This window comes from Coturnix japonica, chromosome 5 (assembly GCF_001577835.2).
Source record: "Coturnix japonica isolate 7356 chromosome 5, Coturnix japonica 2.1, whole genome shotgun sequence".
Lineage (NCBI taxonomy): Eukaryota > Metazoa > Chordata > Aves > Galliformes > Phasianidae > Coturnix > Coturnix japonica.
The window spans coordinates 25104121-25116647 of NC_029520.1; the positions used below are offsets into that span (position 1 = coordinate 25104121).

The 12527-nt window shown below is 50.7% G+C and overlaps 1 protein-coding gene across 1 annotated transcript; it reads left to right on the forward strand.

The window, feature by feature from the left end:
- The first annotated feature begins 3364 nt into the window (after positions 1-3364).
- Positions 3365-8468, forward strand: CCDC177 (coiled-coil domain containing 177). The gene is made up of 2 exons (XM_015864722.2): positions 3365-3482; positions 3966-8468. The coding sequence occupies exon 2, from the start codon at positions 3974-3976 to the stop codon at positions 5864-5866; it is 1893 nt and encodes a 630-aa protein (XP_015720208.1). The 5' UTR covers positions 3365-3482; positions 3966-3973; the 3' UTR covers positions 5867-8468.
- Positions 8469-12527: the final 4059 nt, after the last annotated feature.

The following is a 12527-nucleotide window of genomic DNA, read 5'->3' on the forward strand; positions in this document are numbered from 1 at the left end:
AGTTGGGTTTGTTCAGCCTGGAGAAGAGAAGGTTGCGGGGTGACCTCATTGCAGCCTTTCAATACCTGAAGGGAACTTAATCCTAGGAGGGGAGTAAACTCTTCGAAAGGGCTGATAAAGCAGGACACGGGGAAATGGTTTTAACTTAAAAGAGGGAAGATTTAGGTTGGATGTTAGGGGGAAGTTCTTCACTAGGAGAGTGGTTCGGCCCTGGAACAGGCTGCCCAGGGAGGTTGTGGATGCCCCGTCCTTGGAGGTGTTCAAGGCCAGGTTGGACGGGGCCCTGGGCAACCTGATCTAGTAAAGGTGTATGTTTGGTGGCCCTGCCAGGCAGGGGGGTTGGAACTACATGATCCTTGAGGTCCCTTCCAACCCGGCTCATTCTGTGATTCTGTGATTCTGTGACAAGATGAATGCTAATAACAGCTTGCCATTAGCACGGCTTAAATCTTAGCCTTAGACTCCAGCAAGACTGAAGTATTCCAGAGGAGGATTTTGGCTTTTGTCAGGTTATTGCACCAGCACTGTGGTGTGTTGGGTTTCAGGCCTGGCTACCAACCAGGTCTCATAGGACTCATGTTCATAATTAGGTATTAGACTCAGTGCCTCATGAAAGTCTTAAAATGGTTCATCAAACTTCCCACTGACAGGGGAAGGCTGTGCTGTGAGGCTCTGGTGTGCGGGGGCTGCCCCTGGCAGGGAAGAGACCTGTGGCTCGCAACAGTTTGGTCAGGGTCCTCCCAGCAACAGTGTAAACAGCATGAGAAAGAGAAAGCAGAAATTGCAAAACAGATGGAGACGGGAGTCAACCAACCTGGAAAACTTTTGCTTGTTGCTACTTAGCAAAGAGGAAATAATTCACCAGCTAACATTCCCATGGTGGAGGGGGAAACAGTCCTAGAAAGACAAACTGTTAAAGTCAAAGCCAAAGCCTCCTTAGAAGAGCTAGCCAGCTACAGAAGGGGAGATGCAAGAGAGAAGGAAGGCAGTGAACAGGCATCAGGGCTGTGTGCACAGCCTGCCTATGCCAGGACACATGGAGGCAAATGCTTGGTAGAAGCCCTGGCTCAGCCCATCAGCAGCAGCAGCCATGGGAGGACTGACGCTCTGGAACGAGTTCAGAAGGAGGGTGATAGCTGCTTGTGCAACTACAGGCAGTTGGTTTACAATGAGGATATGTTTTCCTTGGCTCTGAGGGAATTTGGAAATGGTTTACAAACATTTGTAAGGCTTAAGCTCAAGCAGGAGAGAACTTCTAGCCAAAAAAGGCAAACTACTTTCCAGAGAAGATAAAACAGTAAGGAAAAACCAAAGCAGAGAGTTAACTAATTACATTTTACTCAAGGGCTTTCATAGGTTGTGAAACTGCTCTCCCAAGCAAACTGGGGGAAAACCCAGGTACAGGCAGTTCTAGAGCCAGACTGGGAAGGATTAATTATTACACATGAGTGGAGAGCATACAGAAGAACTCATTGACTTGAAACAAATATTTCCATCTCCATAACCTGTAGGCATGATTTCCCACTGCCCTGCATCTCTTGCTTTCATTAGCAGTGATGCAAAGAAGGAAACTTTGATAAATCAAAGGAGGAAGGTAACCCTATAGTACTGCTCAGCCTGCATGCATAGATTTCTCTCACTTCCAGCTAAAAGGGTTTTAAATGGTGTGGGGGGGAACTGACACGTAAGCAGTGAGCCTCTTTGGCTCCTCCAGAGGGCACCTCCTACCCCATCCCAAGTTTCCCTTAGTCTTGATAAGATGGGGATATGACTTCAGTGTTTAGATAGCATATGCTAACGTCTCCAAAAGTCATATCCAGCTACTTCTCAAGCTGTCTGACAAGCCCCCTTCCCACTGCATTTGGGTGGCTGCTTATGGGAGCCCTAAAGATCCACACAGAAACCTGAAAAGTCAAGGTCCAGCTACAGCTCCATTCCAAGCTGAAATAGCAACCTGCCAAAAGCCCCAGGAAACCCATGCCTCACTGGGCATGCACACTTACCAGCTAATGAATTTCCATGAAAAGAGTGAAATCATGGCTTGACAGCTGCTGTGCTGCAGCTCCTGTTCATGGTCAGCACCGTCAGCAGTGAGCCAGGCTCTTCTGACAGTAGAAAGCTGCTCCCTGACCCGAGGATGTTCACATAACTAATTACCAAGCTTTATAACCACCCCCTACAGACTATGATGATGATGAATGAATTAGATCAGATAAATCAATATGGTTCATTGGTGCAGTTTGCCCACTCAGTGCATCCTCACTGTGCGCATCCATCAGCATAGAGGATGAGATAGATTCAAAGTCTTTTCTCATACTAAATACATCTCCACACATACACCACCAATCTGCAGCTCTCTAGCTTCTCCCAGGGACTCCCTAGGCCTTTCCTAGGTCTTTCTCTCACTCTCTGTTATTGTCCTGGATTATCCTGGAAGCTCTCTGATGACTGCCTTGTCCTTCCTTATTGAAACAAAGCAGATTAAGTTGCATCTATACTGGCTACGTGATAAATTGCTGAAGTCTACTGAAGTCACAACACAGTGTCTAACAAGCATTTGCTACTCTTCTCCTGCAGCTGACAAAAACAGAGTTGCTCCACTGTGTGGCACAGACGCTCTGCACTCCACAACCAGCAATGATGCCCTCCCTGCTGCATGGGATTTCTAAAGCAAGGCGTCTTCAATCCCACTGTGGCTTGTTGAGCTCTGGATGCCTACAGAAATTCTGAATCTACCACAGTAATTGCAGCCAGCCTGTTCCAAGCGGGTACCTGGAAAGCGGTACTGTACTGCCTGCAACATTGTTCCAGTTCCCTCCTTCTCAGTCCTGACTTATCTCTGCAGCAAGCGGTAGCTTGCATTAGCACTAAAGGGAATAGGGGTATGTAGCTGGAAAGTGCTTTGTGCTGAAATTTGAGCGCTGTGCCGTTCTGTTCCATTCTGACACAGATTCCCAGCGGCCCCAGGCAGGCCACCTTCATCTCCCTGCGGCTGTTTGCCATCTGCAAAACTGGGCTAGCATCCTTCCTCCTTGCGACTCTCTCTTATCGACCGTAAACGCGGATGGGCTCCTCCGCTCGCGGGCACTGCGCAAAATAGGGGACACGACTCAGAAAGCGCTTTTCACTGCGGGAAGGACGCGTGCACGGAAGGACACGGGGACGGCGGGTGCACGGCGGGACACCCGCCTGGCGCGGCAGCGGCACCGCCCGGCCCGGCCCCGGCGCGGGGGCTTCGGGGCGGGTCCCCCGCGCCCGCCTCCGCCCGCCCCCGCTCGGGAGCGCGGCTCGGCGGGGCTGCGGCGGGGCTGCGGCGGGCGGCGCGGGGCCACGCAGCCTGCGGGCGGCCGCCGTGCCCGCCGCCGCCCCGCGGGTGCCATGGAGGAACCGCCGCTGCCGCCGCCTCCGCCGCCGCCGGCCACCTGATCCCCGCGGCCGCCGCCTCCGAGACAAAGCGCGGGGCTGCCCGCCGCGCCCGCCCGGTGAGTGCCTCCCGCAGCTCGGACGCGCCCCCGCGCCCCCCGTTCGCGGCCGGAGCACCCCCGCCCCAAATACCCCTCACCCCAAACTGCCGCGGTTCAGTCCCCCCGTGAGCATCCTCCCTCGCAGCCCGAGTCCACCCCCCCGCACAAACGAACTCCCCCGCCCGCAGCCCGGGCGGCAGCCCCAACGCCCCGACCCGCGGCCACGCACCCCCCGTGCACGGGAGCACCGGAGGGGCGGGTATGGGGCTGCCCTCTCACCTCGTGTGCCCCGGAGACCCCCCGCGTCCCCAGCCCGTACTCTGCAGACACCCCCACGGATGGTCGCAAAACACCGTCGCTACCAACCGCCCCGTGCGCCCCAATCCCACCCCACCGGGCACCGAACTCCCGCCCCTGCTCGGCCGCTCCATCCATCCGTAGCACCGTGACGGGGGGACAAAGGGGACCGCAGGCTCACCCGCCACCGCTCTCTCCTCGCAGGCCCAACCATGGTGGAGCCCCCAGCAGAGCCCCCCGCGCAGCCCTGCCCCGCACCCGGCGGGGCGACGGCGGCGGCGACACCCGGGGAGACGTCCCGACCCGGGGAGCAGTCCCCGCTGCTGCACCTGGACCTGTACAACTTCGACTGCGCGGCGGCGGAGGGCAGCCGCTACGTGCTGACCAGCCCCCGCTCCCTGGAGGCCTGCGCCCGCTGCGCCGTGCGGCCGGTGGAGCTGCTGCCGCGGGCGCTGGGCGACCTGCTGCGCGAGGCTCCCGGTCGGTCCATGCGGGTGGCCACCGGGCTCTACGAGGCCTACGAGCGGGAGCGCCGCCGCAAGCTGCAGCAATGCCGCGAGGAGCGGGAGAGGATTATCCGCGAGGAGAAGCGGCGCATCCTCGCTCCGCTCGGCAGCCTGCCTCCATCGCCCGCCGCACGCCTCGCCCCGCGGGCTGCCACCACCGCCGCCGGGCCCCGTCCCGTGGGGAAGGCTGGAGCGTCAGGGGGTGCCAAGGCCAAGAGCCATTCCCTGGACTCGCTGCAAAAGCGACGGGAGGGCAGCTGGGGCAAGACCTCCTCGGAGTCGGGAGCGTCGTCCTCGTACAGCGGGGAGAGCCTGCGAGGGCTGGGGGGCAAGGGGCGCGGCCGGGGCCGGGTGGCCGACGGCTCCCTGCTGGGGCGCAGCTTCAGCCTGGGTGATCTCAGCCACTCGCCGCAGACCGCGCAGAGGGTGGAGAGGATCGTCAGGGAGGTGAAGAGGAAGAAGGGCCTCTTGGAGGTGCCCGAGAGGGACAAGAAGATCGCGGCGCTGATGATCGCCAAGCACCAGGAGGCCAACCTCCTGCGAGAGCAGCGGCAGGCAGCACACCTGCAGTGGGACAGCCAGCGGCGCCTGGCGGAGCAGCGGAAGGAGCAGGAGGAGAAGGAGAAGCAGAAAGCCCTCCTGCAGGGCCAGCGGATGTGGGAGAGCCAGGTGGAGAAGCGGCGGGGAAAGCTGAGCCAGGAGCAGCAGGAGGTCGCCCTGCTGAAGCAGAAGCAGCGGCAGGTATGTGAGGAGAGGTGGCGGGAGCAGGCGGAAAAGCAGGAGCGGCTGCGGAGGGAGAAGCTGGAAAGAGCCGTCCAGGAGGACAAGCAGAAGAAGCTCCATCAAGAGCACAATCTGAAGGCGAAGGAGGACAGCAAGAAGGAGCAGCGGGAGCGAGAGGAACAGCTCCTGCAGGAGAAGCTGTCCACGGCCGCGCAGAAGAGGCAGAGGAAGGAGGTGCGGCTGCAGAAGGAGAGGAAGCTGCTCAACCAAGCAGAGAAGCTGAAGCACGAGACTTTGCTCAAGGAACTGGCCAAGCAAGAGGCAGAGGAGAAGGAAATGCTGAAGGCCTCCTTGGAGATGAGCTTGTCCAAGGCTCAGGAGAACTATGAGCAGCTAGTGGAGAAGAGGAACCAGGAGCTGAGGGAGAAGGCCAGGCGGGAGGACATGCAGATCCAGAGAGCCAAATTGGCAGCAGAGAAGAAGGAAAGAGAGCAGAAAGAGCACTTGGAGGCCCTGGCTAAAGAGACAGAGAGGAAGCTCCAGCATGCTGCACAGGTGGCTGAAGAGGTGGTCCAGGAAAAAGCCCGCAGGTTGGTCATGAGCCGTCTGGAGAAGGAGAAAGTGCAGAAGATGAACAAGCAAAAAGTGGAACAGTATGAGGACTTACGGCGCAGGGAGATTCTCCTTTCTATAGAGAGGAAACTGGAGAGGAGCGAGCAGATCTTCAAGGAGAAGAAGACCGTCTTAGAAAATGCCAGGTCTGTAGCTCGGGCATCCTTCCATGTCCGGGAAAGGGTGCGGGAGGAGACCAACACGCGCACCTTTGACAAGATGGCCTTGGAAGCAGAGCTGCACGCCAGCCTGGATAAGAAATGAAAGATCTTGGTGGGGATACGTTATCAGTTGTCCCTCATAACGCATCAGAAAGCTCCTCTGCATTAACATTTAACATTAAAAAGAATAGCAACAAAGCTAAGCACCCTAATTTATTACTTTGGGGGAGCAGGGTACCGCACAAAAACGTGGCAGCTATTTCACAAACTTTTTAAAACTCGTTTTTGTTCTGGATGTGTTTTAAGGACTGACCTCAGTATTCTTCACAGAGGGGAAGCGAGTTTTTGCATCCTCCTCCCCACGAGCACAGAGGGCTGCAGAAGAACTTTGCGTGATACCTGTGAGTTACAAACTGATTATCTAAACTGGAGCTGACTACAGCTGCACTATTTTTGTTGTTGGAAAAACAGGCAATAGAGACTATGGGCTACTCTTAGAGCCTATTGACAAAGAACCCAAACCAACCCAGCTCATTTGGGTTTGAGTGACATTCAGTGTGGTTTAAGTTATAGGATTGCATTTTCAAAGCTGCTGTAAATCCAGGAAGATGGAGAAGTCCATGTGCCCCTGGGCATGTCTCAGTCACTGCTGATATCAAACATCAAGGAAAGAAAGCTCGGGACGAGAGTCAGGCTTCATAACACCGTATAAGCAGGCATTACAATCCAAGCTGGGCAGAAGCTGGTAAAAGTACTCACAAACACCACAGTTTCACTTCTGCTGTTTGCAGCTGTGGCCTCTCCCCAGTATCCTTACCCTCCTTTCCGAGTGTCTCTTGGAAAGGTCTGTAAAGTTTCTTCTTTCAGAGGAGTGGAAGAAGGAAAGAAGTCTGTGGGCAATCCACAAGCTGACAGTCATCCAAACAACCCATTTGTACATTAAGATATAAAAATTAACAAACCTGTGGAAGCTGGCCTTTGTTGCAAACATGCGAATGGAAATCTGCAAACAAATTGCATAAAGGGGCTGAGGAATATCCATGCTGGGAATATTCATATTTGACGAGACCCTGAGCAACCTTCTCCAGCTCAGCCTGCTTTGAGCAGGAGGCTGGATGAGGCATATGCCAGAGATCTCTTCCAAACTACTGACTGCATGAGCTGCTTGCAATGAGGCTGGCACCCAGCTCTTATTGTTGTCTGCTGAGTAGGGCAGCTTTCGTCTGTCCCTTGGTGCTATCAGTTGCATTATTATTTTAGGGCACAAGAAAGAGTAGGTGCACAAAATAAGGTACGTTACAGATTCTCTTAGGTGAGGATCATGGCATTTTTTTACAACTAACTCAATACTATTTTGAAGGAAACAAGATCTTTTGACATGAATGCACTGGAAATGTGAAAAGCCTTCCTACGCCCCATGGACAGCATTCAAGTCAGTGTTCTCCATGTTAACTCTCTGCCAGATTGCAGTTACAAACCCGCATCCAAACCAGGCACTTTCTGTTGGCTTTTTTTTCTGGCTCCAGGCAATGCCAGTACTGTGCTCCACCATCCGTGACACTATGCTGGGCTGCTGTGGTGATAGCTGTCAAACCTGGAGCAAGGGAGAGAAGCAGCAAGAAGAGCCAGGTTCTCATTTCCTTGCAGATGTCTCTGACGTACAACACAGGGGAAGAGGAAACCATAAGAAGGTTGATATTGATTCAGACATGCAGTGTCACATGCATAGATTGCTTACCTCTCAGAAGGCTCTAACTGCAGTAGACCAAGCTCACTCTGGTATCCTGCAAGGCTGGAGACACTGTAAAAGGAGTGTTGGAAATGAAGTAATCTGATGAAACTCGCCCTCTTTGAATCAGAGCGATTGGTGCTGTATGGGCAGATGGCACAAAAAGCAAGAAGTGGGACACCTGAGTTATGCTAGCTCAGTTGTTGGCTTACTGTGTAACATCAGGCGCATCCTTGCGGGCTGGCCCTGCTCCTAATGATATAAAAGGAAGCAGAATCAGACTCTTGGGATTGATGTGGCTCGCAAGAAATAGTAACACATGGCTTGGCAAAGCGCTTCCAGGGCTTTGGATGAAAGATGCCAACAAAGCACAAAGTACTGATTTATTTATTTGTTTGTTTGTGGTGTTACTGAAAAAAAAAAAAAAAAAAAAAAAAAAAGCACATCCATTGGTGAAAATGGTCAGGTAACACCAAAACCTAAACAATGCACAGCTGTGGGAAGGACAGTGGTGCTCCTGTTTCCAGCTAGGAGCCTGTCACTTCACTCTCTTCCTTGAAACTACAAGTGATTTCAAAAGAGAAAGCAATCCTGCTGCCCTGCTGTACTACCAGTCATGTTTATGTGTTGTTTGTACTGCAGTGTGCAACGTGATGGGCAGATGAGTGGACACAGCCACCGTCATTTATTCCCTTAACGCTGCATTTTACCTTCTGATGTTGCATTTCCAGTGCAGATCAAGAAAATTTTTACAGCCCAGGAGAGACTCCTTGGCTACTGACTGTAATTACACCTCAAGTCCGTGTCTTGCTGCTGACTGAGTTTGACATCTTGGGGCTACAGCCAAACTAATCAAAGCACACCTCAGTGGTGGTAATTGGATTGGCTAACCTCTGTTCCTATTTTGCGCAGTGTGCAGCTTGAGTTTTGAATGTGCAGTCTTTGAAAAAAAAACTATTTTTTTTTCCAAAAGATACAGATTTGTGTGTGGACTTTTTTCATGTCAGTAGATATTCCAAAACAGAGTTTGTAAGAGTCAATGGAGGTTATAGGTGTTTAAAGTTGTGACGGGGAAAACAAAGTCAACTAGTTGAGTGGAGTCATGAGGGGTATTTCCTGGGTCTCCTTATGCGTCTGTTTAAATGAGGAGTTTTACTGCTGGATTTCTATGGAAATTGAAATGAAGCCCTGAGATGCGTGCAAAACATATGGTGTTTTTAGATTAGGCTTATTTTATATTTGTGATACTGAGCTGCAGGCCAGAAAGAACTAAGAATCAAAGCAAGTAGCACATTATCTGGTTGCTCAGAAGTAGATCACAGCTTATTCAAGGTGCAGGAGGAACTGATAACATTTGGTCAGGTTCTACAGAAAGATAAGTTGGTTATCTCCTCAGATTAGAAAATGCGTTTTAGGCTATCAGTCTGTTATAATCACAAGATTGTAGCAAAGAATTTGCTTCTAGATCATGTGCATGCCTGCTACAGAACGACCTCTAGATCTTGGACTTGTCTGCACTTTAAAAGCAACAAATGCCCTGTACTGGGAAATTTCCGTGACTAATAGCACATCAGAGGTCTGGCTAGCATTGAATTCCCAGGTTTCTCCTTCTAACTAGATTTCATATTGGATCCTGTAGATCTAGTAGATCAACCCAAAATCTAGATCTAAATGCCACTACACTGTCAAGTCTGAAACCAAACACATGTGCACAAACCTGTAACCCTGCCTATAAAGTGCTGTATAGGTTAGATCTGCCAATGGACTGGAACTCCTACTAGCATTTAACCTGCTTGAAACCACTCTGTTTGAAGAGTTTCTGAAGTTGAGATATTGCAACACTCAGGAGAGAGACTCCATTATCATCTAAATGTTAAAAAAATAACCATGAGACCATGAGGTCCTGAGGTTCATATTCACTTAAAGCTGGAGGCCTTCAGTGCTGGTGGAAGTTTCAGCACTTTGTCTCTTCTGAATGCTACCTCTTAGTAAAAAATTCATCTCTAAACTGTGATTTCTCTGTCAAGGTTGTATTTGTCAGACACATTCAAAAGCTATTAGGAGGCACAGCTGCACTCCCCGACACTTAATGTTTTACTAAGTATTTTTAACCCAGTTTATCATAAACACTTTCACAGCATGGATAAGAAAGGTGCAAAGATGAGATTTCTCACCTTAATTTGTGAACATGCAATATGCACAGGTCTGAGAGGTGTGAATATCTTTACTAAGCCGACCTTGGACAGGGAGGTGTGGGGAATACAGTATTTGCAATGCAAAGTCAGAAGTTTTCCAGAGGTTTTTCTAAAGGCCACATCCATTAGCTATCCTCAGGGAGGTGACATTTTCTGCTCCCTTTTTGACCTCTGAGGAAGCCAGGCTGATGACATCCTACCTGAAAATGGCTTTGGCTTTTCATTGCCACCAGGCATTATACCTAAAGAAAGTATTTGCTTTGGTGTGTGGCTCTCCTTCCTCTGCTGGTTAAGACATTGTAGCTAGAATGCAGTTTTTCAGGTTGTGTGGGGTTTTTTTGTTTGTTTGTTTTTAATTCAAGTGCAGGGTGTATGGGAACAAGACACAAGAGCAGTTAGTGCAGGTGGTGGCTGTGGCTCTCTGCTCACACTTGCTGTGCAGACCTGGGTCTGGGTGGTTGCCCAGCAGAGCAGCCTCCATATCTAGAATAGTGGAGGTGCTCTGGGAGGGATCCACCTGCTCTCACATCATGCAGGATCCTTTCAGAGGACACCTGTGTAAGCTCACTTAATGCTTTGCTGAGTTAAGGACCTAAGTAATTTAGTTTGTTAGGTTCAGACCTACTGTCATAGTTGAAAAAGAAGGCTGTCCTCAGCAAAGAGGGGCACTGGCTTGCTCTGAAGTGAGCTGATGGAGCCCTAACACAACTTGCTGTGGGAGTGCAGCACCACATCCCCTTGTTGGAAGCTTCCAGACAGTACCTCGAAATGCGTTCTTCATTTATGCACAGCAACCAACACTCTGGGGAAGGTGAGTGGTCAGAGCCTTTGTAATAGGATATGCCCCGTGTCCCATATGCCTGTTAACGCTAGGGCATAAAATATTCAGTTCTGGGTGTGATTCTTTTGTTCTGTGCCTATTCATTTTAGCACGGCTCTTCGCTGTGAAACACAACCTTGTTACTGTAGGATTCTAGTCTAAAAGGACCCAAATACTTCTCTTGCAACTTTGCACTAATTTCCTCTCTCCATCATTCAGCAAGAAATCTCCCACGTTACAAAATCCCACCAGCAGCAAGAAACATCCTGGATTATGAAATCAAACTGCCAGTGCTGTTTTACTTTTATGTGCTTTACACAGCTCTCTGCATCCAATCCAAGGACCGAACTGCAAGGTAAATGAGTTATTGCTCCCGGCCTAAGCACAGAAAGACTGAAGCAGAAAGAACGGATGTGACTTGCCTCAGGCCATGCTGGCGCTCAGCCGGAGCTCTCACTCGCACCCTCCCTGTTCCCCCAGCAGCCCTAATTAACCTCCTGGTTGCAAAGGGAGGGTATGCCTGAGCCTCTGCTGTTGTAGCTCCTCTTGCTGCTCTCCAGCTGGGGCTTCAGTAGCCTCCACTCTCAGCCCTTGTCTTCAGACATTTAAGCATGCAAAGGAAATGTAAGAATATTTATGCTTTCAAACAGGAAATCTAATGGTGAATGGTGCAGGTTATGGGGCATCCAGGAGCAAGTCTGGGAAGGAATAATCACAGAATCGTAGGGGTTGGAAGGGATCTCCAGAGATCACCGAGTCCAACCCCCCCAACAAAGCAGGTTCCCTACACCAGGAAGGTGCATTAGAGGGAATGGGCTGGGACACAGATAGGAGTGTTAAACAAAGAAAGCAGGCATGAGCTGAGTGAGAATACCTACACCATCCTGGCTGGCCTGAAATAACTATATTTATAACAGCAGGAAATTACACTACTCTTTCTTTCAGTACACTAAAGTCACACATTCATCTCATTACTTACTTCACTGCAGCTAACAGCTTCTCCAGGAATTAATGCAGCCCAGATACTTTAGCCTTTCTATTATTTATGCCAACCACAATGTGTTAGGATAGGTTATGTCTCTCAGAGCCTGATGGAAATTTCCTCTTGCTTGACCCATACCTGGACAGCAGGATGCAGGGTCACATGGATGTGGGTGGTTTAGGTGCAGCAATAAGCCTGCTGATGCTCCGTGCTGCATCCCTGGGTATTTGCAGAGAGCTGCTCAGCACAGCTGGCACAGAGGCACCTTTATCAGACTGCAAGCTAAACAGTGGGGAATGAGAGGTTTGGCTCTGTGATGGATGCTACTGGCAATGTCTGGGGTTTGGGGAGAGTGATAGGATAATTTCTTCTCATTTTTAATCACCTCCTAAGTAAACTGTGCTATTTTTGTCAGTTATTTAATGATTTATGAGAGATGGGAAAATAAATGGGGGAGGGAGTTCAAAACATAAATGTGCAGGTAAAGCAGAAAGACATTTCCTTTCCATAAAGCCCTGAGCATTATGCCAACAGTTAAGAGCTTTGTTAAAGTGCCCATCTGCATGCATTTTGTTCAGGCCCAGGAGAGGGCCAGTCTGTTCATAGCTTTGTTACCTGTGCCCCCGTCTCCTCACCAGCTTGGTCCTGAGGCCATCATCTGTAGCCCTCACTGGGAGCCAGCCTCAGGCTGCAGCCAAGTCCACACTGATCTGGAGAGGCTTCCAGCCAGATTATTTACCCTGCTGATCCTCAAAGTGAGGCAAACCTGTTACATGAGCAATTAATTACAGGTGCTGTCTGAGCCTAGGCTTTGGGTCTTCTACTGACATAGGTCGAAAACCTAAAGAACAAATAGGATGTTTTGGAGCAGTAAAGGGATGCTGCTGTTTGATTTTCATACAGCACAGCACTGCAGATTTGATTCCCTTGCACCGTTTTCCCAGATGGTGTAACGTGGGTGGGGAGAGCAATTACGGCACCAGAAACCCACACCAAGTCACATAGCCAAGAACCTGTATTTTGGCACTAAAACCAGTA